Below are 23574 nucleotides of genomic sequence, written 5' to 3'. Positions count from 1 at the left end.
ACAGTGTCCGGGGCGCACCTCCTGACTACGGGCCTGTTATGCGCCACCTGATAATCTCACTTCATCCTCATATCAACGGTCTGAATAGATATTATTGTCATCTCCATTTTTCAAAGAAATGAAATGACTTGTCTAAGATTTCCTAGTGAATAGGGGATGAAACCAGGTCTGTAATCCAGACAGTCTACATTCAAGTAGTTTTCCTATTAAAATAAAAGATCAGAATGGAAAAAAAGAGAGAAGGGAAAAGGCAGTTTAAAATCTTGCAGATTATTCAAAATTATGATATAGGAAAAGACAGAGTAATGGGTTTACCCTCCCGCCTGAGAAGGCAAAACAAACAACAGACCTACCGTTGTCCCCGCTTACTGCCAGAGAGAATTTCCAGGTCACAGCACAGGGAGGAGGAAATGAGGTGGAGCTGGGCAGACTCCCTGAGTTGTAGAGATGGAGCGGAGAGTCCGGGACCACCAAGGCAGAGTGAATTTGTAGGACAGGGTACCAGAAAAGAGAGCTGAACAGAGAGAACTCCAGAAATCAGCAGAAGGCCCCTCAGTGCACCGAGGACACTACCCAACACTGGGGACTGAAGGAACAGTGCCAGGTGCTTACACATGGCTGGGGACCGTGCCAGTTCCCACCAGACGATGGGAAAACATTATAATTCACGGGACACTGGGTACAGTTCTCCGAAAGCAGTGGAGAATAAACTGCCCTAGATTGAACACTGCTCCAGACTCCGCCTCACAAATCATAAAAGCAAGATCCAAAAGGTTAAATTGGTTCCCAGTCATTTTAACTGCATCCCAGAACAAAATTCACGAAGACTTAGAGGAATATGAAAATGTCCGGCACTTGACAAGGTAAAACTAACAACAGTGTCTCGTATGCCATCAAAGATAACCAGGCATGCAAAGAGACAGAAAAACAGGACCCATAATGAAGAGAATAATCAATTAAAACCCATTCAGAACTGAACACATGCTGGAATGAGCAGAAAAGGACATTAAGACAGTTATTATAATTGTGTTCCATACATTCAAAAAGTTAGGTGGAAACATGGAAGATTATAAAGAAGACTTGAATCTGGGGAGATAAAAATTATAATGAATGGGATTAACAGTAGGTTACACATGGCAGAAGAAAAGGTTAGTGAAACTGAAGGCAAAACAATAGAAAATAATCAAAATGAAATAGGAAAAAAAAACTAAAAAAAAAGAGTATAGTAAGATATGAGATAAAAAATGCTACTGTTTTATGTTTTAAGCCACTACGTTTTGGTGTAATTAGTTACATGGGAATAGATAACTGTCATCAAATGGTGCTGGAACAATTGGATACCCATAAGAAAAAAAAAATGAACTTCAATCCATACTTCCCACATCCTACACAAAATTAACTCAAAATGCATCATAGACCTACATGTAAAGGCTACAACTATCAACCTTCTAGAAGCAAATACAGGAGAAAATGCTTTATGACCTTGGATGAGGCAAAGATTTCCTAGATATGATACTGAAATCATGATCAGTTAAAAAAAAAGTTGACAAGTTGAACTTCATAAAAATTATGATTTTCTGCTAAAAGATATCATTAAGAAAATGAAAAGCCACAGATGGGGAAAAAATATTTGCAAATCACATATTTGATAAAGAACTTGTATCTAGAATATATAAAGAACTCTCTGAATACAGTAACCCGGGAACACAACCCAATTTTTTAAAGTGGGCCAAAGATCTGGATAGATTATTTTACCAAAAAAAGATATACAGTGGCAAATAAGCACATGAAAAGATGTTCAACACCATTAGTCAGTTACTAGAGAAGTGCAAAATAAAACCATAAAGATACCACTACATGCCTATTAGAATGTCCAAAATTTAAGACTGGCCAAGCCAATCCCTTTTCAACCTGGGCCCAGCAGAATGGCTCCCAGAAAGAAGAGTAATGAGAAGGGGCCATTCTGCCGTCACTGAGGTTGTGACAAGAGAGGACCCCAAAAATCTAGGGAGTGAGCTTCGAGAAAGGTGCCCCCTGGGTGCTGGAAGAGATCCAGAAATATGCTAGGAGATTGAGACGACCTACAGATGTGCACATGGACTCCAGGCTCAACACAGCTGTCTGGGCCAAAGGAATAAGGAATGTCCCACACTTTATCAGTATAAGGTTGTCCTGAAAGTGTAGTGAGGATGAAGATTCACCAGACAAGCTCTATACATTGTTACCTATGCACTTGTCACCACTTTCAAAAATCTATGGACAGTCAATGTGAATGAGAACTAAGGGCTAACTGTCAAATAAAGTTATAAAACTGCACACGTGCACGCATGCACACACACGCACACACACACAGAGACTGACCAAACCAAGTGTTGGTGAGGATGTGAAGAAACTGGAACTTGTACACTGCAGGTGGGAACATAAATGGAATTACAACTCTGGAAAACAGTTTGGTAGCTTCTTAATAGGTTAAATATATCCCTGTTATGACCCACTATTCCACGCCTAGATACTTACCCACAAGAAATGAAAGCACAGGTCCACAGACTGTGCACAAGTGTTCCTAGCAGCCTTATTTCTAGTAGCCAAAAAACTAGAAACAGCCCAAATATCCATCAAAGGTGAATGGATAGACAAACACTGGCATGTTCATAAACTGGAACACTACTCAGGAACTGTGAGGATGAATTACTGATTTTCACAACAATATGGATGAACCTCAAAACAATTATGCTGAGTGAAGAAAGCCAGCATAATTATTTTGTGTAATTCCATTTATTTAAAAGTCTAGAAATGTAGACTAATTTACAGGGATAGAAAGCAGACCGGTGGTTATGTGGGAGGGGGTGAGGGTGGGCTGGGCTGAGGTGGGAAATGACGGAGGTGGGCAGGGGAGAGGAATGACAAAGGGCCATGAGGAAACTTGAGGGGATGACAGATACGTATGTTATCTTGACTGTGGAGATGGCTTCATGGGTATAAACATATATCAAAACGTACCAAATTATTCACTTTAAATATGTACAGTTTATTATATGTCCATTACACCTCAATAAAACTGATTTGAAAAGATAAAAGACTGTCGAAAGCAAAAATAATAACCATATATCGTGGGGTTTATAACATACAGAATTCAAGTGTCTGACAACAGCAGCAAAGGATGAGAAGGAGGACACGAGTAATTGCTGGGAGATTCCTTTTTTTTCCTCAAATTTTAATGGAATTTATTTCTGGAATACTTGCCGTGGGATAGACTGTCATAATAGTTTATATCTTCAAAAATACATTAAGGGGTTTATATCTTTGATCCAGATCTAGAGATCCGTTAAACCAAAGAAATGACTCGCCATAAGCTATGAAAAAAATATATATATTTTGCTAATGTTTATTTATTTATATTATTTATTTTTATTGAGGTTCAGTCAATTACAATGTGTCAATTTCTGCTGCACAGCACAATGTCCCACTCTTGTGTATACATACATATATTCGTTTTCGTATTTTTTCCACTAAAGGCTATTACAAGATGCTGTGAGATTCTTACACTCACACTAGATATGAAGTAGAATAATATCAGAGATTAATTTGAATGTTAGTTTTTAGAATAAAATAACCTAGAAATACACCAAATTTGCCAAAGCCATATTGATTATTTGGGGCTTATAAAGATAGCAATCCAGCACACATTGTAAAATGATTATAAATCAATAAAAAATGTTAAAAAAAAAAGTTAGCAATCCAGGAATATATTTTTGTAAAACACAGGAGACTATGGAAATTTTCCAATGAGTCTACAGCACGCTTGCTGTGGGACGATATGGGTTTTTGTCTGTTTTCTGCTTTATAATGGGATGTAAAGCAAACCCTCTCACCACTGCTGCCACATAGGATATTTAAGTTCTAGTGACATAATTTAAGAACGGTTCACACAAACACTGAAGGGCTGGACAGACCTACAGGTGCATTGCAGCGATGCCATCACCTGCCAGCTGTGAGACTCTGGGCCAATGACTAACACTTGAGCTCAAAACAGAGATGCCAACGGGGCCTGTCTCACAGGATCACTGAGAGGATGAAATGAAATAAAGCTTCGTAAGCACTTACCAGAGTCCTTGGCACAGAGTAATCACTAGTAAATTGCTATTCTTGTTTTCAAGATCATACTGGGGGGAGGCGGGACAGCTCAGTGGTACAGCACGTGCTTATCATGCACGAGGTCCTGGGTTCAATCCCCAGTACTTCCATTTAAAAAATACTAATAATAAAATAAATAAATAAACCTAATTGTCCTCCCCACCCCTCAAAAAAAGATGATACTGACGGAAAAAAACAACACTAAAAATATTTCGAAGTGTTTATTATTAGGAAGCATACAATATTCCAGCTTCAAAGAACACTAAAAAGAAGGTGCCATCTTTGAATGAAACTATTTCTCATTGTTAATAGTTAAGCCATGTATCCATGTACTTTATGGATAAACAATAGTCTAAAATTCTCTGGCTTCTAAAATCTTGGAGGACAGAGGCAGGGGTCTCATGTATAAAAGAAAGTCAGGTCCCTGTGTGTCAGGAGCACTGGAGGATGGGGAATCCCAGGCCCGGGCAAGTGAACACATTTCTTCCTTCCTTCCTGGAAAACAGTTCTTCTAAAAGGCATTCTTGTGTTTAAAAAGAAAACTATGTGCACAATTCAAATTCCTTTTGTCATACTATCAACTTAAACATTTGGGTTGTAATGCTTTATATTTTGAAAAAGTGCATTCAGTTATGAAATGTGAGAACTCCATAGACCTGAAAGGAACACACCATTATGCCACAGAGAAACTGTAGTAAGTGCTTCATTATGGAACCATGACACATTTCAAAGGACATGATTCTAATCAGCCTACTTGTGATTTTCTTACCCGTTAGAACAATTCCGGGACCCAGCACTTGGTGGTTGAGCACAGGGGTGACTTCAGTGCCTAGTCACCTGAGACTCACCTTGGTTTCTCTGGAGAGGGGTTGGGGCTGCGCGGAGGAGGTGTGCGGGGCACAGCTGGCTTCGGTGCGATGCTGGCTGCAGGGAGAAGGCCACGGATGATGTGTTTCTGCACAAAGGAAACCCAGCAGAGGTCAATGGTATATGGCATCATTGCTGGGTCCTGTCACCACCCCTCTCCAGGCTGGGGAGGGACACTGGCCACCTGGGGATCTAGTCCCACCAGAAGACCCATTCTTGCCCCTGCCATCCTCAATCCACATCTGGCCAGGCAAGCTCTCCACTCGAGGAGTGCCACACAGCTGCCCACAGAAGGGAAACTGCTTCCCTGACCATCCCTCAGAGCCCTCTAGCACCTTACTTGTCTCAGAGGACTGCCCTCGATGACCCTACTCACTCATTTGCCGCCCCTCTGCAGAATGGAAATTTTCTCTTTTTTTAGTTGAAGTATAGTCAGTTACAATGTGTCAATTTCTGGTGTACAGCACAATGTTTCAGTCATATGTATATATATACATATATTTGTTTTCATACTCTTTTCATCAGAAGCTTTCTGAGAGCAAACTACCTTCTTGTCTTAAACAGCCCTGGAACTCTGGCACTTAGCACAGGGCCCAACACCTGGTAGAGGCTTAATCAGGATTTTAGGTAGTTTATCTCAAAGATGCAGAGTAACAAAAACTAGCTTCTACACACAATGAAAGTTGGAGGACCCTGCTTTGGCCCTCAGAAGTTTCTGAGTCCAGCCCAATCTTCACTTTCTGTGCACCAACCATTCATTTGCACCTACTAGAGACAAAAGGCTACAGCAGCAGTGAAGAGACCTTGTCCTCACCCTCAAGAAGGAAGGATAGAGAGGGAAACACCCAGATATTTATCATACAACACAGAATTATGGAAAGTGCCAAGGGAGAGGAAAAGACAAAGTGCCAAAGTGGTCCAGGGAGGGAAGGGCTCCTTCAGGTCCAGGGGCCAGCAAGGGGACCTCTAATGTCCCATTGGAGAAAATCTCAGAGCATTTAGATCAGGTCATCAAAGATGGCCAGTGCTCTCACATTTGGGAAATGTGATGGAAAAGCATTCCAGGAGGAGGGAACAGCATGAACAAAGGAATGAAGCAAGACATTAGTGGCAGTGTTCTGGAAACAAGTACTCTGGTTTGCTGGAATACAGAGGCATCTGAGATAGAAGGGCTAGAACAAGGGGCGGGGGTCAAATGGGGACTGTTTCCATTTAAGAGTTCTGATAACAAACTAAGGACATCTTGTGACCTAGTGAGAAGCACCCACTGAAACTGGCCTGAAAAAGACTAATCAGGCAGGGGTAGGCATAGGGTACAGGGGGAAAGGGAGGCGCAGCCAAGGGGAAGTCAGCCAGGGGTCTGGACCTCCTTCAGGAGTGAAGGATGAGTAGATCTTCCAAATGTCTCCTGCAGCCCTCCCATGCCCTACCCTAGTTCCACGTGCATGGCCAACCCCAAGAGCAGATATTCCAGAGCAGTCGCTGCTGTATCCCACCATTCTCCAGTTGTCTGCCAACTCCCCTACCCTGCCAGATGCTCAAGGACAAGAAAGGCTTTTCTTCACCTTTGAATCCCCAGGGGCTGGCATCCAGGAGGTCCTCTAAAAAGGCCTCATGAATTTTGTTTTGTTTTGTTTTGTTTTTTGATAGTATGCTGAACTTTTCTCACCTGTACCATGATAACCATTTCCTAACTATGGTTCTTCTGCCTCTGTCTCTAAAACACAGGATGATCCTATCTCAACCCAGCATGAAAACTCTCTGGTTGGCAGATGTATGTTTTCTCGTGACACAGAAGGCTGCTAAGGCTGCTATCAGTTGGTTTCTACCAATGGCCCCAGATTCATTTCCAGCTGACCCTCCTCATCCCTACTCATATCTCCACGTAGGACACTCAGAATTGCCTTCCCGTTCCCATGCCACAAAAGATTCCTTCTTTGTCAGGCCTTTGGATACGCTGTTTTCCCCACCAGAATTCTCTTTCCTTACTCCTCCCAAGGCCCAGGTCCACTCTCTGAGCTGACTTTGCTGCCCTCCCCTGGGCACTTCTTGACTTAGCACTTTGTGCTGACTGACTTATAGGTTTGTCTACCCTTTAGCCAGCGTGGCCATAGGCCATCCATCAATTGTGGTTATCTGGCACACCCACCGTACGAACACAATAATGCAGTAAAAACCTCAATAAACATGCTGACTGAACTAGCATAACTGCAATGGAAAAATGTGCTTCAGCTATGCCTTCATTATTTCTCAACATCCACTTATCTAAAAGGATTTCAGCATGTCAGAGAGGCTGAGAACAGGAAGACAAGTGAAGCACGCTTTCTGATCCCAATTTGAAACAGAGTTCAGGAGCATCCTTATCAAAATGCTTTCTCTGCATTTAACGTATTAAATGTATGGAGAACTGGATGTAAGTAGGTTTGGGGTTTTACCAGGCAAATATGGAAAAGGGAGACAGGAGCAAGGACACTGGGGAATGGTTATAATGACAGACCCTGGAATTAGAAGTTTGGGCTGGGAAAGAGAGCAACGAGGACATTGGTAGGACCACCTGACTGGGGAGGGGAAGGTGTCAACAAATTGTAGGTGTCAGGATAGTAGAGGAAATGAGTAGCTCACTAGTAGGAGGAGGGGTCAGAATGAGACCAGGAGTATGTATAGGCCTGCTGTGACTGAGTGGCCATGGGAAGGTTTGGAAGGAAGCATTCCAGGCAGAAGGAATGGCAAAGGTAAAGGCCTGATGTAACAGAAGACAGATGGGAAAAGCTGGAGAGTCGTGCACGTGAGTTGGGGGCACTGGCCATAATCAGATTTGCGTTTTAAAAGAATCCCTTTGGCTGCTTTGTGGAGAACGGACCTAGCGGAAGGACAGGAGTGGAGACTGAGAAAAAGGGAGAAACAGCTGCAGCAGTCCAGGTAGATGCTGGAGGCCAGGGTAAGGGCGAGGACAGCTGCCAATTGCCTTTGATGCATAGCATCTATGGAACTTGCTGGTGGGGTGTACGCGGTGGGTGGCAGAGGGAGGAATCAAGAATGACTTTCCACTGGGGGATATCACTCAGTGGAGCAGGTTTACGCCGCCAGGGGTGAGCTCCCCGACACCAGAGATAATATTACTGGGGAGACAGTCCTATCCAATTAGGATTCTTCAGAAGACGAAAACTAAGGGCTTCTCTATCTCTGGGATAGAGGATTCTTTAGAACACGAAGCCGACCCTGGGATAGAGGATTCTTTAGAACACGGAAACTAAGGGCTACTCTAACGGAAAACCCCTTCCTCTTGAGCCGCTACCTTGCCTCTATCCCAAATCCCGACCCCTCCCCACTTAACTCCCGACCGCACGGGCCAGAGAGCAGTCAGTCTACTTACAAACTGCCTCTTGCGGCCTCTCTGGAATCCCAGGAGCATCCTTGCTGCGGAAGGCGGCCAGACCCCGACTGGACTGCCAAGTAGATCTCAGAGCGGAGGACCACTCTCTAAAGTCTGGCTCCTCCAGCTGGCCTTGCCCCAAACGCCGATGCTACTCAATCAAGGGACTTAGCAACAACCACGTCTACCGTTAGCTCTGCTTTCCGCCTGACCAATCAGAGCCAAGGTTACTTCACACCCGTCGCTCTTGGCAACCAGCGGGTCTCATTCAAACACTCTCCGGGGCGGAAACTGTGCGCGCTGTCCATCCTTTTATTGGCCAGATCAGGTGTCGATCTCCAAGGCCATAGCCTATCCGGCGCCGGGAGAGGCGGAGGGCGGGCAGGATGAAGGACCCGGCGAGAGCGCAGGAAGGAACCCGGAAGTGGCGCGCCGCAGGTAATGTCGCCGGAACCCTTGGGCTGGGGCCGAAGTGGGGCCCCGGCCGGCTCGGCCTCCACCCTGGATTGGACTGAGCCAACACGGCGCGGACCGAGCAGGGGGGTGTCAGGGGCCAGGCAGGTGACGGAAATGAGGGACGCGGCTACCAGGACAGGAATCTCCTTGTTCTTAGCCTTTGGCCGATAATCCAGTCTTTTCAAGAACACTCTTCAGACAGGCTCCTGCCAGAGGCCCGAGCTCGGAGGGGAGTGTGGGGCCTTGTGCCGGAGAGCCTACTCAAGCGCCGTCTTGCATTCCTCTCATTAGATCGAGGCCGCCGATGGAAGGGAACGCCGCTGATGGCACAGGCCCCATGTACGTGCCATTTGGGCACATTGTGGCCAATGAGAAATGGCGCGGATCGCATCTGGCACAAGAAATGCAAGGTCGGTGGGCTTCCTCCACACCAGCCCTCTGTCACCCCACCCCACTTTTAAAAAACGTTTCACCTATTGCCGTCTTTTCAGCCAAAGCTCAGGGAACTTACTTTCTTGTCTGTATTTTAAGGGAAAATTAAACTCGTTTTTGAGGATGGCCTGGCACCGGTAGATTTTTACTTGTCTAGCAGATCCTGCATTCTTTATGTCACCGAAGCGGATTTGGTAGCAGGAAATGGCTACAGAAAGAGACTTGTTCGGGTTAGAAATGTAAGTGCTTAGTTAAAGAAACTGAAAATGAAAATTGACTTTTATCTCTTGGAATAATTTATGTAAAACCATTGACCATTCCAAGCACTCTTGGATAGCTTCTTCATCTTAAATGGAATTTTGTTACAAAATAGTTTCTTGCCTTTTTTTTTTTTTGAAGTCCGGTAAACTTCAAGGGATTGTAGTGGTTGAAAAAACGCAGATGAGTGAACAGTACTTTCCAGCCATGCAGAAATTTACTGTGCTGGATCTTGGGATGGTGTTGCTTCCAGTGGCCAGCCAGATGGAAGCGTCCTGCCTCCTCATCCAGTTAGTAAGTACTGATTCCTACTCCCCAGTAGCTCTGTTTTCTGACTCTTGACTGACCTTCCTGGATCCTTCTCTGGCAGCTACTCTTACTGTAGGTGCATTGTGTCAGATTGATCTATATCAGTCTCTGGGTTGGTTTATAAAAACTTTTTTGAGGAATTTAAGTTCAGAAGTGGCTTCTGCAGCCAGCTGAGCTTGCCCCCTACCCTAGACAAGTATATAATAAAGTGAACAAGTTAGACACCTGATTTTGGCCTCCCAGGCTGTGATGACTCCATCATGCATTATTCCGCACTTACACTAGTGATAATGTTAACTCACAGCTGCCCAGCCTCCTCCCCGCATATCTTTTGTTAAGCATCAGTACTTCTGTCTTCAAGTTTATGTGTTGTGTTCTTTTTAACACTTGGTGTTTCTCTGGAGAGGGTGTAGTTCAAGTGGTAGAGCGCATGGTTAGCATACACAAAGTCCTGGGTTCAATCCCCAGCACTTCCTCTAAAAACAAATAAATAGATCTAATTACCCACCCCAAATAAATAAAATTAAAAAAAAAACTTGGTGGTTCTCCACTGTTCTCACTGATTATTTAGTGTGCTTAAACATTAGAATTTCCTGGGGAAGTTTTAAAAATACTAATACATGAGCCTTACCTCAGACCAGTTAGAAATCAGAATCTACACAACACTGTAAATCTACTATACTTCAGTTTAAAAAAAAAAAATCAGAATGTGGGGTCAGGGCCTAGTCATCAGTTATTGTTGTTGTGTTGTTCTGAACTCTCCCCCTCTGATGTGCAGCTAGGGTTGAGAGGCAATTTGAAAAATGCAAGCAGCCCTGCATGGTTCACAGATCCCTCCATCCCCATGGCTGTCCACCACATCCCTTGCCTTACTCTTCCTAACTCCCCTTGCTATGATGCTATTATCTGCCTTCCTGTATCCACCACTAACTGAAGACTGGGTTTTTCCTCCGATAGGCAAGCTTCTTCCAGGTCCTGTATCAAGCTGGTATAGCTGTCATCTAATCCTATACCACTGAAACATTTCTTAGTGGACCACAGGAACATGCTTGAATTCCTCAGTTATCTGTTCATTCATTTTATCCTAAGCTTTCTGAAATCTCAAGTTTTTGTAAATCAATTTTTATCTCTTCCTCCCTGGTGTAGTCACATGGTTCACCTTTCAATAACTCTGCTGATGTCTGAAAAATCATATTCATGGTATATGAAAACATTTGTAGTGATACGTCCAGCTGAACCATCTGGAAAAACAAGTGTTTATGAAAACTGCCAGTCCTCTAGAGGGCACTCATGTGCTTTTCCTTTCATCTTGGTTCAGGTTCAAGAGCAAGCCAAAGAGCCCAGTAAGAACCCTTTGCTCAGAAAGAAACGGGCTCTGATCTCTGAGCCGGCCCTCCTTCGAACTGTGCAGCAGATCCCAGGAGTCGGAAAAGTTAAAGCCCCGCTGCTGCTTCAGAGGTTTCCAAGTCTCCAGCAGCTGAGTAATGCTTCCATCCAAGAACTGGAGCCAGTGGTCGGACAAGCAGTGGCCCAGCACATTCATGCGTTCTTCACCCAGTCCAGGTGACGGCTCTTCTCCCGGCATCTCCTTTACACCACGGACTACAGGATCTTCTCTTGTTTTCACATTAAGAAAAAAGATTTTCTAGTGAAAGATAGTAAGGCCTGAGTGGAACCTGCCAGCTGTCCCACCCTGCCCCCTGGGCTCAGGCACTTCAGTTAGTGGGCCCCAGGTGGCACTGCCCCCATCCTGCTGGCATGAAGAGGGCTGGTGGGCGTCTTTCTAAGGGAGTCGATTTAAATAGGGACTCTCAGATTCAGCAGAAAGCCGGCTTGGGCAGACTTTCATGTATGACCATGACCTATATCACGGAAGGTGAAAGATGTGACCGTCTAAAGGAAACAAACCTACAATGAAGCACTGTGCACCATAAGCCCGTTGTTCCTGCTGGCGGAGCCACTGGTTTTCAGGTCTGGTCTTAATACACCTGTGCTTTGAGGGCTGTTGCCAGTGTAAACAAATAATTGTACTGCCTTTCTTCCTTCCTACTCCCTTCCTGATAGCTGCACAGTTTGTTTATAGTCAGTGGGCACAGTCTTCTGAACATGGAAAGCTTGGAGTCTAGAGTTCCCATTTTAAGATAAAAAGCCAGTGTGTGTGAGGGAGGGAAGGCATGTGTTTGTAAATGTACAGCCCAACAATGGGCAGGGACACAGGAAAATGGGAGGGGCAGCCGCATCCAGAGAGGAAAGCCAAGGGCTGGGGTCAGAAGGTATAATAGCCTATTCCAAAAATAAAGATCTTATGTTTTCAAGGATACTGAGGTAACTTGAAAGCCCTTTAAGTTCTGTTTTGTGAAATGTTAGTCATTTCAAAAAATGAAACACAATGAAAAACATTTTGTGCATGAGGGCAAAAATGACTTAAAAGAGGAAATTAAAATGAAATAAAAGTAGAAAACATTAGCTCAGGCAAATGAATGAGTTTATTTAAATATTTATACAAAAGTGGCCCTAAGAGCAGTGGATACACTTTCCCAAATATAGTGGTTTCCCTTTTGATATTACACACTAGAAAACATTTAAGTTCATTCATTCTCAAAATTAGGTATCAATGCTGTTATTTTTTTAAGCTATATAATTTGTACTATGTCAACCGTGAATCTTACCAGAATCACAGTATCATCCAACTTACAGCAAATCAAAAGTCAAATAGAGCTCTAAACTTGAATCATTTACATCTTGACCTTTTAAAATGTTTTTAACCCTTCTTAAAGACTCTTAAAATACAGTTATGTACTTTCTACTTTAAACAAAATGAATAGTGTTTTGAGTATCAAACAGTATATTATCTACCTTGTAGACAGCATCTTCATCTAACACTGCCACTGTGTTAGCGACTTTTTAATGACATAAAGTAGGGGAAATGGTTTTTTATCTAATTAGCCATGACAAATTTGGCACTAGGCTTTATCTGGAAATAGCATTATATTATCTAGAAGTAATAGTAAAATCTTGTTGTTTTAGGTTAATGAATTCCCCCTGGGGAAGCATCCCTTTGGAACAGTTTTTAGTAACACTAATCTGTCATTATAGTCCCTTGGCTTGCCTTAATCTGGGGTCATCTGAATTCTGAGTCAAGAAATTATCTATTACCCAAGTCTGGAAAGTTACAAACAGGACCAATACAGGTAGTCCAAATTTAACTATGATAGTAAGTGACTAAAAGTCATTAAAAACAGCCATACTTTCAAAGTAATTCTATTTACAATACCTTATGTAATAAATAACTTGTAGCAATGTGGTGAGACTCGCCAAATAAGTTTGTTTTCCACAAATATCTAGAGGTTTCTTGTTACTTTCACTCATAAAGACATATCAGTTGTAGGTCTACACTGTGAGAAAATGGGATTTGAGACTATTTAGAAATGTTCCTTTAAGGCACAGATACGGAGGCCCAGTCTGTCCTGGAAACGTCCTAGTTTCCTCACATTAATTAGTACAAGGAGCTGTCGCTGTTGAGAAGGCTGAACGGAGACGGGAGCTTCTTCTTGACCGGAGGCCCCGGGACCCCGACCGACGGGAGGCACAGGGTGCTCACCGACTTCTGTCTGTTCTTGTTGATGCTCCAGCTCAAAAATGAACGCTTTTTTGAGACTTTCTTGTTTTTATCCGTTTTATCATCGTCATCTATGGCTAAGCAGATCATGGAGTAGGTTTTCTGCATTCCCACCGAGAATGTGGCACACTTACTGTGCTGCACATGGAAAAGGAAGGAGAAGGGTGTTAGAAACCCTCAAAGATGTCCGAGAAATGACTGCCAAGTTTTCAGATTCCCATTCCACGCTTACAGCATCCTTTTTAAAACTCAGTTGGTATAATTCCGAAACTCGGTGACTAACGCTTGTAGAATTAGGTTCTTAAAAACAAGGACAGTTTTTAAGGAATGTGCTCAGTAGTCGTGATTTAGGCTAATGACCAGTATCGACTTTTTAAGGTTATATTTATATTTGAAAAAGTAATACATACTTATGGTCAGTAATATGAAAATGCATAAGGTGAAAGGAGGTGTCCCTCCCAGCCCAGCTTTCAGGTCATTCCCCTGAGGTCACCACTGTCTGTTATACTTTAAAGATAACGTCCATGCACAGGTATTGATGTGGTGCAGAAGCACGCAGCACCATTTGTCTTTCCTTAAGAATCACACACACACTGGTCTGCACCCTGCTTTCTCCGCTTAACGTATCCTGGATTTCAGCCCCTACCGATAGGTAGAGGTCAACTTCACTCTCTTTAAAGACAGTACAGAATCTATGGTGTCGATGTGATTAACTTTTCCCCATTTTAAAAACTGGTGAAATATACATAAAGTTGACCATTAACCATTATTTGACTGTAGTTCAGTGGTATTAAGTACATTCACATTGTTGTGTAACCATCACCGTCATCCACCTGCAGAACTTTTCCATCTTCCCCAAGTGAACTCCATACCCACCAACCACTACCATGAACTTTTAAAGGATCGTGTCGGAGTTAAACAGGAAATGGGAAGGAGGCTGCTTTCTAAACACTTCCACGTAAGTTATCACCTGCTTCTAAGGTGTGCCTAACATTGAGATTACTTTGCTCAAATGTTTACTGACCATCTACCATGTGCCAGGCACTGAAATCAGGCCATATATATAAGTATACATGCACTATATTGAAAGTGGTTGGGCACACTGTTCACAATATAAATCCAGGAGGGGAATTTGGGTGATGCAGCAATAAAGGAGGGGTATTCACTGTAAAATGTCCCTCTTGAGTTTGGCCCCTCTGGATGAAGTTGCCTCTCCTTTTTCTATAAAACTGCCCATTAATCCCACCATGCTCTACCTGACACACATGCTATTATTAAAAACAATAATAAAACAAACAGTCCTGGAGGTAGATTTGATGCCTGCAAACATTTTTCGACTTTAACCTGCTTAGTGTCCATTATGCATCATTAAAACCACTCCCTCATAAATACCCTCGATTCTCTTCCACCAGCAACTGTAAGCCAGGAAATGTCAACTCTATCCTCTGTCTCCCCCAAACCTGCATCCAAAAAGCCACACATTCCTGGAGGATATTTACCAAGCCAACTGGCTTCCCTTGAAATTCTAATGCCGACCCCAAACCTCTACAAGGCACCTCATTACCTGGTGCTCCTACATTTCCCTAGTAACTTTATTCCTTTTCTCCTACATTCCTTCTCTCAAGCCCCTCACGTGCCCTCCTGATACCCTTGCTTTATACAGTCGTGCCCTGATGTCCACGTGGAAGGGCTCCAACATGCCCGGCAGATGCCAAAAGCCATGGATGCTCAAATGCATCATATAAAATGATCCACAGTTCATTGAACCCAAGAATGCAGAACCCGTGGACACGGAGGGCCAACTGTACTTACCTGCATCTGTCTCCGAAGACTTGCCCTCCCGTGTGCCTGGATCTCACGCCCTCTCTCCTCTGGGTATCCCCTCCTTCCTACATTCCTGTCTCCCAAACCTTTCCCATCAGCACACAAGTTCACGGTGCTATCGACACACACACCTTTGAAAAGCGTTCCTCTATGTCCCCCCTCCTAGCTACCAGGGCAATGTCTCTGCTCCCTTCCTCCCGTTCACTTCTTTTCCTGTCCTCATCCAGCATGCTCCCCACTGTCCACTCCCCAAATCTTCCTGGGGTGCCTCTCGAACTCTCAGAGCTCTGTGGGAGCACAGCTGGAAACCACTGCACTAGTCTGAGCCTCAGATTATACAGATGAGGACAATGAGGACTAAGGAGGGTATTAACCTGCTAAAGGTCACACAGCTTGTTAATAGCAGACAGGGCCTGATTCCAGGTCTTTGATTCCAAGCCTGGGATTCTTGCCACTACACCAGGAGTCATCAAAATGGGCTCCATGGGAGAAAAAAAGGGGAGCTCCAAGGAGGAGTAAGCACTAGGGTTCCCCACCATCATCCAGAGAGAGCTGGTAGAAGGCAACCGATTTCAGCCACAGCACTGGACTTTATCGTTCCTGTTGTTTACAGAAAAGGCTCGGCAGTTAAAAACAGCACTCGTCTGTCATTATCTAAAGTCCATGCTGGGTGAAAAGGATAACCACATCATGGCGATGACTATTACAACACCTATTATGAACTGAAATGTGTACCCGGCTCGGCACAGTTTCCTCCATTTTCCTGAGCAGTTCCCTGATGCCCAAGGTCATAGAACTGGTGAAAGCCAGGATTCAAACGCAGGCAGTCTGAGTACAGAATCCTGGCTCTAACCTCTACATCAGATTCTTGGTTGGCCTGGTTCAAAGGTGTGACGGGGCTAACAGAGAAGCCTTTCAGTCTCTTTTCAGGGGCAGGGCTGCTCTCTCAGCCACACGTCCTCTGGTTGCGCCTCTACTCCAGCGCCTCAGGCCAGACAGAGCCCAGCACTTTTATTTACCCTCCTTTGAGACAAACTTCTTTTGTTTCTGGTGGGGGCCTTGATCACTAGCCCAGTAAATCTATGGATTCCACCCCTTAAAGTGGCATCCCTCACGATCCCTTCCCCCAGGATGCTCTGTGCATTCCCTGACTTCTTTATCTTCTTTTTTAAATTGAGATGTAATTCACGAACCTAAAATTCACTATTTTAATACAATCCAGTGATTTTTAGTATAGTCAGAGCTGTGTGTCTGCCACCACTATGAATGTCAGAACATTCCCACCCACCCCCTTCTCCTCAAAGAGAAACCTTGTACCCACCAGCAGTTCCTCCCCGTTCCCCAGCAAACACTAATCTACATTCTGTTTCTATGGAGTTGCCCATTCTGGACATTTCTTACCAAGGCAATCACACACTCACTCACTCTCCAACCCTCTCTAGTCTGACTTCTGTTGCCATTTCTCCAGGAAAAGTGTCTTTTTGTCCTGCTGCCAAATATATGAGACAGGGCTCTGCGTCCCTCATTTTCCACCTCTCAGCTGTGTTCATTGCAACCACTGCTCCCTCCAGGCAGGATTCTCTCTTGTTCTCAGCAGCTCCTTTTTATCCTACCTGTCTGAACTCTCCTTCGCACCCATTGCTCTTCTAACTGAACTCCAGATGCTTGCGGTATCTCAGGGTTCAGTCCTTGGCCCTCAGCCCCTTGAGGGTCATTTCATTTAGTATCTTACAGCTTTAAATGTCATCTCTATGTTGATGATCCTCAAATATTTATTTCTAGCTCTGACTTCTCCCTTGAACTGAAGATTTTAACACCCAGTTGCCTGCTTTACACTTACATCTGGATGTCTGACGGCACATGAAACATTCAGAGCTCAACACGTGTTTTCTCTCTCCTCTGCCTCCCTCACCCCCGCCCCGTTTCCCTTCATTATGAAAAGTGATGCAGTTGTTCAAGCTCCAAACTGAGGCGTCCTCTCTCTTTCCACCATCTTTTTTACACAAATCATCTACAAATCCCTGTTGGCTGTCTACCTCGAAAATATGTCTCAGGTGCACCACCCCCCTCTCCACCTCCACTGTCACCCCCTAGTGTTAAGCTGCTAACATCATGGGCCTGGATGACAGCCACAGCCAGTTAGTTCACTCTGCAACCACCCAGCCAGCCTCCAGGCAGCGACATCCTTCCAAATAAACCATCACACCATATCACTCCCTTTCTTAAAAGGTTCAGTGGCTTTCAAACTCCCTCCATGACCAGTGAGGCCCTGCCTTCCTCCCACCTCACTTCCGGCCACCCTTGCCCTTGTCATGATGCTAAGCTCAAAGCCCTTCTTTTTGTTCCTCTAGCAGGTGAGGCTCATTCCTGCCACAGGGTCTCAGCACCTGTTGGTGCCCTCTGCCCACAAGCTGTTCTTGTACCTCTTTCAAATGGCTGGTTCCTCCTCATCGCTCAAGTCTCAGTACAAGCCCTGCCCAGGCCTCTCCCACCCCCAGTCATTCCAGCCTGTTACACGTCTTACTTCCTTTACAGCATTTATCAAAACCACAATCCCTTATTTGCTTATTTAGCGCCAGCTTTGTGGGGGCAGGGACCTTAGCTGTTGAGTTCCAGCAGTAGCTCCAACACCTAAGGAGGGCCTGGCACACAGTTGATAGTCAATCAATATTTGTTGAATGAATACATGAACTGTTGCAGAGGGAAGCGTCCAAGGTCCATAATTAAATGCGGCAAGGGCGGAAGAGTGTGTATGGGACGATTCCTCCCACCTGGGGAAACGGGGATGTGACACTGCACTGCACAGGGACTTGCCCCGGCTCAGACACTCCCCAGGATCTCACAGGAAACCGCTAACACCGTCTCTGATGTGCAGAGAGGGTCTTCCCACATCATCTTCAGCCCTTCTGTACCATCTGTGTATGTATTTTTTTAACCATGAATATGTACTACTTTTGTAACTAAAAAGAATTAAATCAGAAAAAATAAATCAATGGGTTCTTTTATCTATAGGATTTTGAAAAAGTTTTCCAAATGATCTCTCGGACCCAAGGTGAGAACATCCCAGTGATGTTAAGAGTTCAGTCATTTGTGACCTGTCACAGATGCAGACAGGAGGCAGGGGTCCCTGTAAGGACCACTGGGGCTGGACTCATGCTGACGCCACTCCACGCCCCTATTTACTGCCAGGGGAGGGGCACAGGCACTCACCACGGACGACATGGAGTCGAGGAGGCTCACGACCTTCATCTCAATGCCGTTCTCGCCAAAGCTCTTCAGCAATTTCATCACCTCACTCAGTGTCAGCCACTTACAATCCACATTTTGAATGGAAATAATATAATCCCCTTCCCTGGCGCCTGCCTCCTATAAAAGTGTGGTTTAAACAAAGGTCAATGTTCTCTTCATTCAAATCCCTGAGGCAGTTCCCAAGTTCATTAACAAAATACTAATCTGCATGAGTTTACTTCAAGAAGGCAAAAATTAATCTTTTTCTCTTTTGGAAAGAAAAGGCATGAGAGGCTTTTTACATAAAGCCAGGCCTTTCACAGAGAGGAACCCTAAATTCATTCACCCAGATCTGTTTGGGCAGCTCTCTGTGTATTTTACCATTTCAGCTGCCTGCAAAGATGCCAGTGAGTTTTGCTCCCCGGCTAGAAGGGTCCACACTTACCGCAGCAGAGCTGGATGGATCCAGGAAGTGGACTTGAACTGGGGAGTTCCCTCTCAGGGTGAACCCCAAGTCCCCTCCCTCTGCAGTGAAGTGAATGTTTCGAGGAGGCGTCCATCTCTTGTTAGCCGAGAACACAGATAAAGGGCCCTGTGGAACACAGTGTCATCAGATGTAGGATCTGAAGGCTGAATCGAGCACTTGAAAACTAAAGGAAATGTGGCCTTGTTGTGCTTACAGATTTTATTTGGCCCTGCTCAGAGACCAATGACACCGTCTGGGACAACACATGCACAGCAAGTCATACAAGAACATTTTCTCTAAAAGATGCAATATACTTAAAGTTCTTTTTAAAATTACCTTAATTAAAGTCATATCACATCTCTAATTTAAAAAATTTAAAACACCTAAAAATAGCCTTTTACCACCTTGCAACTTATTAAAAAAAAATTGTCCTCTCATGTCATTATGAAATAAATGTTCGACATACCAGCTTTTGGAAGAAGTCCGTTACTGTCACTTTGGAGAACTGGGGCAGTATAATTTCAACCTCTTTCTCAGCTTTAGCTGGAAAAGATTAAAAGTGAAGGCACAAATGTTTCTGTCATTGAAAGTTGTCCTTGAAAACTCAGGTCTAAGTCCATTTGGGTACCTACCATAAGCCATACCCTGCTCTGGGGCTGGGACACAGCAGTGACAATGAGACAAACTGCCTGCCTTTAAGGAGCATATTTATATTCTAGTGGACGTCCTCTGGCACAAATGAAATCCTACCGAGAAGCGACCTACGTTTCAGGTGTGGCTGTTAGGGAAGTAGCATGCTTTCAGCACAAAGTTCTGGGTTGGAGGGGAGGGTATAGCTCAGTGGTAGAGTGCATGCCTAGCGTGCACGAGGTCCTGGGTTCAGTCCCCAGGACCCCCATCAAAAATAAATAAATAAACTGAATCCCCACCCCACCCTACCAAAGGAAAAAGAAATGTTGGTGCCGATGAAAGATGGAGCAGGATGAAGGATGCAGTTGGCTTTCAAACCATGGAGCCAGAGGTGAAAGACAGAGAGCCAAGCACAGTTTCCCAGAAGGCAGGTGATCTGGGGGAGGGGTGGGTAGTGCAGGAAAAGCCTCAAGGCGAAAGGCAGTTCCAGGGGTCTCCTGACAAGCGGTGATGGCTGGAACCCCAAAGGAGGTTGTGAGACTTTCAGGAAAGGGATTTAGAGGAAGCAAACCAGGGAGAGGAGACCCTCAAGAATGCCAGGAAGGGTGGGGGGACCCTGGGCAAGACAGCAAAAAGGGTGGAGGGAAGTGGCAGTAGGACTGGGGCGGCAAGCCCCCAACCCCACAGGAGGGTGTTACGGGGCAGGAGGTGGTCAGCTGCCACCAAGGGGTTGACGAGGACAAAGATCATAATGAAGGTCCTGGATCTGGGAATGAGGAGGTGACAAGTCCAGGGCAAGAGCAGCACGTGGCCCCATCCCAGGGCCTGGCACACAGCGAGCAAATGAGAGCCAGGGGAACTCTGCACCTGGCCCCAGCACCCAGGCCACTCACAGATGATGCTGGGGGCGTCCATCAAGTCCAGCAGGTCATCGTCCTCACGAAGCTGAGTGTACTTGAGCTGGGACCGCTGGTGTGCCGCGGACAGCACCTCTGGCAGCACCTCGATGTTCCGGAGTTTCTTGCACAGGCTTGCCTCTCTCATGGACTCCTCGTGGTGGGTGATGGCTCTGCACAGGTGCGCCTTACCTGCCCACAGAAAATCAACACCATGGGACACCCGTCGTGAACTGCAACGGGAGTACTTCAAGGAGAGCCCGAGTGCCCAAGGATTAGCCCAGAAAGTGGACGTTCTCGTTCCTGAAGAATCTGCCTGGATGGCTCCAGTCCCTCTTAAATGCATGTGCAATGTGCTCACCTGTGTCTACAATACATTCATTCAGCAAACATTTACTGAATGTTCAAGGCACTAGAGATAAAGCAGTAAAGAAAAACCAGCCTCTGCATACACGGAGTTTACATGCTAGTAGTTGAAGACAGATAATTAACAAGCAAAGAAACAGGTGATGGCTCATGTGGCAATAAAGTTCTGGAGAAAAATAAAGCAGCGTAGGTATTCATGGCATGAGAGGATGGGGAAAGGGGAGTTGCCTTGCTATGGTGGGTGATCAGAAAAATCTCTTTTGAAAGGTAATTTTTAAGCAGAGCCCTGAAGTGAAGGAGCGGTCATGAGGATATCTGACAGAGAGCATTCCTAGAAGAACAGCAGCGAGTGCAAAGGCCCTGGGGCAGGAACCTGCCCGAGTGGACAACAAAGAGTTGGGAGTTCAGCTACAGGGAGTGAGGGCTGGAGAGAAGGGTAGGCAACGAGGCCAGAGAGGAGCAAGGGCCAGACCATGTCCAACCACAGAAGTGCAGGTGAGGACTTCTGCTCCTTCTGGGTGAGATGGGAGTCCACAAGGGCTTCTGGCAAAAAGCTAGGCAAGCCATGCAGCCTCTCTGGGCCTCTGTTTCCTTAAATGAAAAACGGGGATCATACCATATGCATCTCTTAGGGTTGTGTGAGGTTTAAGTGAGTCAAGGTTTGTTAAGAAAGCACTACATAAGCATGGCTTGGATCAGGTGGTAGGTAAGAAGTGTTCAGATTTGGGATGTGTTTTCCCAAATCTGCTAATCAAATAGCGGGTGAGAAAGAAAGATGTGGGCAGAGAGTGAGTCCAAAGTTGCTGGCCTGCACACCTAGAGCGATGGATTTACCACCGAGATGGGGAAACTGTGTGGGATCGGGGGCAGGTTTGGGTGGTGGAAGAATTCAGGTTTTCCAATGGAAAGAGATACTCACTCTGAGACTTGTTAGAGACCAAGCCAGGACAATTTATGACCAGTTCGTAGGTATGGCATAAGAAACGCATCCTTCCGGATTAGGATGACCAAGGACCGTCCCCTGGACCACTAGGGTGCTGGAAGACTGCCAAAGCTCTGGCTTGACCATGGGAGGCCTGGTCCCTCATGGGACCTGTGAGGACACAGCCTTGGAAGCCAGCTGAGGCTAGAGGACTACGCCTCAGGGTGTCTGAATCCAGAGTGGCCACAATGACTCAGGAAGCCCTACTGTCAGGGCCCTGCCCTGGGGACCTGTCTGGGGGTGTCCATGAGCAGGAGCTGCTGGGCATCGGATGGGGCACAGGGAGCAGGAGAGCCGACACGCACCCAGCTGTTGGCGCTGGTGAATGTTTTTCAGCGTGGCCAAGGGTGTCAGTCCCTCTGGCATGTGGTCATAGAGCTCGGACAGGCACTTCTCCTGGTGGTCCTCATCTGTGCCAGGCTTCACTGCAATGAGAACCACAGGATACAGCCCTTCTGAGCTCTGGAGACAGCACCACAGACCCACTCAGAGATCCCTCTTTCAATCACATCTGGTTCCCTTCTCCAGCTCTGCAAGGCACGTGGGATAACAGGTCTCCTGTCCATCCCTACGCACCCCCAGGCAATCCAGCCCACAGGTCTCTGTGCACGGGGCCTGCCACACGCTAGGGGCTCACAATTTGGCTCTGAGTTCCCACTCTCAACCTCCTCCAAGTCACCCATCCCATGAACCTCCAGGCACAGACCTGCTTCAAGCCTCTGGTGGCCTCTGTGCATGCACCCTCCCTGGCATGTGTGCCCTTAACCTCACCAAACCACGCAACACTTCCAGTCTCCATTCCAGGGCTCACTCAGATCGTGTTCTCATTCTAGCCGTCCTTTCCCTCCCTGTTCAGCTGGAACAGTCCTCCTCAGAGTTCCAAGTCCAACTCAAGTGGCACCACCTCTGAGGAACCATCCATGACTACACCAAGGACTCCAACTGCTGCCTTATTAGCGTTCCTATCACAATGACTGAAGCGCTATGTTTCCACTGGTTTTCATGACTCGTCCCGCCTAATAGATTATATGACACTACCAGCAGCAGCTAACACCCTCAGAGAGTCCATTACATACAAGGCACTGTCTTGCTTCATATATAGGCACTTAGTTTTCACAACAGCCTGTGAGATTGGCTCTATTCACAGCCCCATTTTACAGATGAGAAAATGGAGGCACAGAACAGCTATGTAACTTACCCAAGATCACACAACCAGTAAATGGCAGGGCTGACATATGACCCCAGGCAGTCTGGCCCCAGAGGTTATCCTTTTCGTTACTCTAAGGGCTGCCTTGATTAGCACTAATTGCCAACAAAAGTGCCACCCAACCTCAGATTAGAACCAAGAAGAAGGTGAGGAGAGTGAGGCACTCACTTCAGGCTGAAAGTTTAAGGGGTGCCCCAAACACAGCAATATTTTAATGCAATCTTCTAAATATCAAAACTAATGCAAAAATATTCATGATGAACAAATCATCAAAATTTCTTTTTGTTTCAGGCTCCAGTGTGGCTCAGGACAGCACTGTTATGAATCTGTGTCTTCATTTAAAATTTTAAGCACTGTGGATTTTTTTTTTTGCATTAGTTTTGATTCATCGACAATTATTATGTTAAAGTATTGTCTCGGCTGCTAAGTTTATGGGCATCCCCTTAGGTTTGGTGCCCGAGTCGAATGCCTCCCTGGTCCTAGATTCCAAGTGAAACGTCATCCTCGTCAAGCTGTCTGCTCCAACC

At 45.5% G+C, this 23574-nt stretch overlaps 3 protein-coding genes and 1 pseudogene across 4 annotated transcripts in view; 2 read left to right on the top strand and 2 right to left on the bottom strand.

Annotated features, from left to right (window-relative positions):
- CEP89 (centrosomal protein 89) overlaps nucleotides 1–8529 on the bottom strand; it is a 67436-nt gene extending 58907 nt beyond the window's left edge. The window contains exons 1-2 of the mRNA XM_006212209.4: nucleotides 8375–8529; nucleotides 4983–5089 (exon numbers count right to left, since the gene is read on the bottom strand). Coding sequence (XP_006212271.2) covers nucleotides 4983–5089; nucleotides 8375–8413 — 146 coding nt within the window. The 5' untranslated portion in view covers nucleotides 8414–8529. The remainder of the gene's footprint in view (nucleotides 1–4982; nucleotides 5090–8374) is intronic.
- Nucleotides 1926–2283, top strand: LOC107034362 (large ribosomal subunit protein eL31-like; annotated as a pseudogene).
- A 210-nt stretch (nucleotides 8530–8739) lies between the features above and the next one.
- On the top strand, nucleotides 8740–12147 carry FAAP24 (FA core complex associated protein 24). 2 transcript variants are annotated; one of them, XM_006212193.4, is made up of 5 exons: nucleotides 8740–8812; nucleotides 9122–9240; nucleotides 9362–9501; nucleotides 9662–9814; nucleotides 11148–12147. In XM_006212193.4, exons 2-5 carry the CDS (start codon nucleotides 9135–9137, stop codon nucleotides 11394–11396), a joined length of 648 nt encoding a protein of 215 aa, XP_006212255.1. In that variant the 5' UTR covers nucleotides 8740–8812; nucleotides 9122–9134; the 3' UTR covers nucleotides 11397–12147. The 2 variants fall into 2 exon arrangements, with proteins under 2 accessions (XP_006212255.1, XP_031527936.1); XM_031672076.2 differs by lacking the exon at nucleotides 9362–9501.
- Nucleotides 12148–12297: 150 nt separating this feature from the next.
- Nucleotides 12298–23574, bottom strand: part of RHPN2 (rhophilin Rho GTPase binding protein 2) — a 50329-nt gene continuing 39052 nt past the window's right edge. The window contains exons 10-15 of the mRNA XM_072967264.1: nucleotides 22146–22265; nucleotides 20490–20684; nucleotides 19433–19509; nucleotides 18946–19092; nucleotides 18483–18638; nucleotides 12298–13586 (exon numbers count right to left, since the gene is read on the bottom strand). Of these exons, the coding sequence (XP_072823365.1) occupies nucleotides 13326–13586; nucleotides 18483–18638; nucleotides 18946–19092; nucleotides 19433–19509; nucleotides 20490–20684; nucleotides 22146–22265 (956 nt within the window). The 3' untranslated portion in view covers nucleotides 12298–13325. The remainder of the gene's footprint in view (nucleotides 13587–18482; nucleotides 18639–18945; nucleotides 19093–19432; nucleotides 19510–20489; nucleotides 20685–22145; nucleotides 22266–23574) is intronic.

Source organism: Vicugna pacos, chromosome 9 (genome assembly GCF_048564905.1).
Source record: "Vicugna pacos chromosome 9, VicPac4, whole genome shotgun sequence".
In the NCBI taxonomy this organism is placed as follows: domain Eukaryota; kingdom Metazoa; phylum Chordata; class Mammalia; order Artiodactyla; family Camelidae; genus Vicugna; species Vicugna pacos.
The sequence above is the reverse complement of the archived record's forward strand: the minus strand, read 5'-3'. Positions and strand labels throughout refer to the sequence as shown.

Excerpts from the sequence above, each read along its gene's own strand:
- FAAP24 (XM_006212193.4), top strand. The coding sequence starts at position 9,135 with ATGGAAGGGAACGCCGCTGATGGCACAGGCCCCATGTACGTGCCATTT. Across the intron at positions 9,241-9,361 it reads TCTGGCACAAGAAATGCAAG|GGAAAATTAAACTCGTTTTT; the intron begins GTCGGTGGGCTT and ends CTGTATTTTAAG. Across the intron at positions 9,502-9,661 it reads GACTTGTTCGGGTTAGAAAT|TCCGGTAAACTTCAAGGGAT; the intron begins GTAAGTGCTTAG and ends TTTTTTTTGAAG.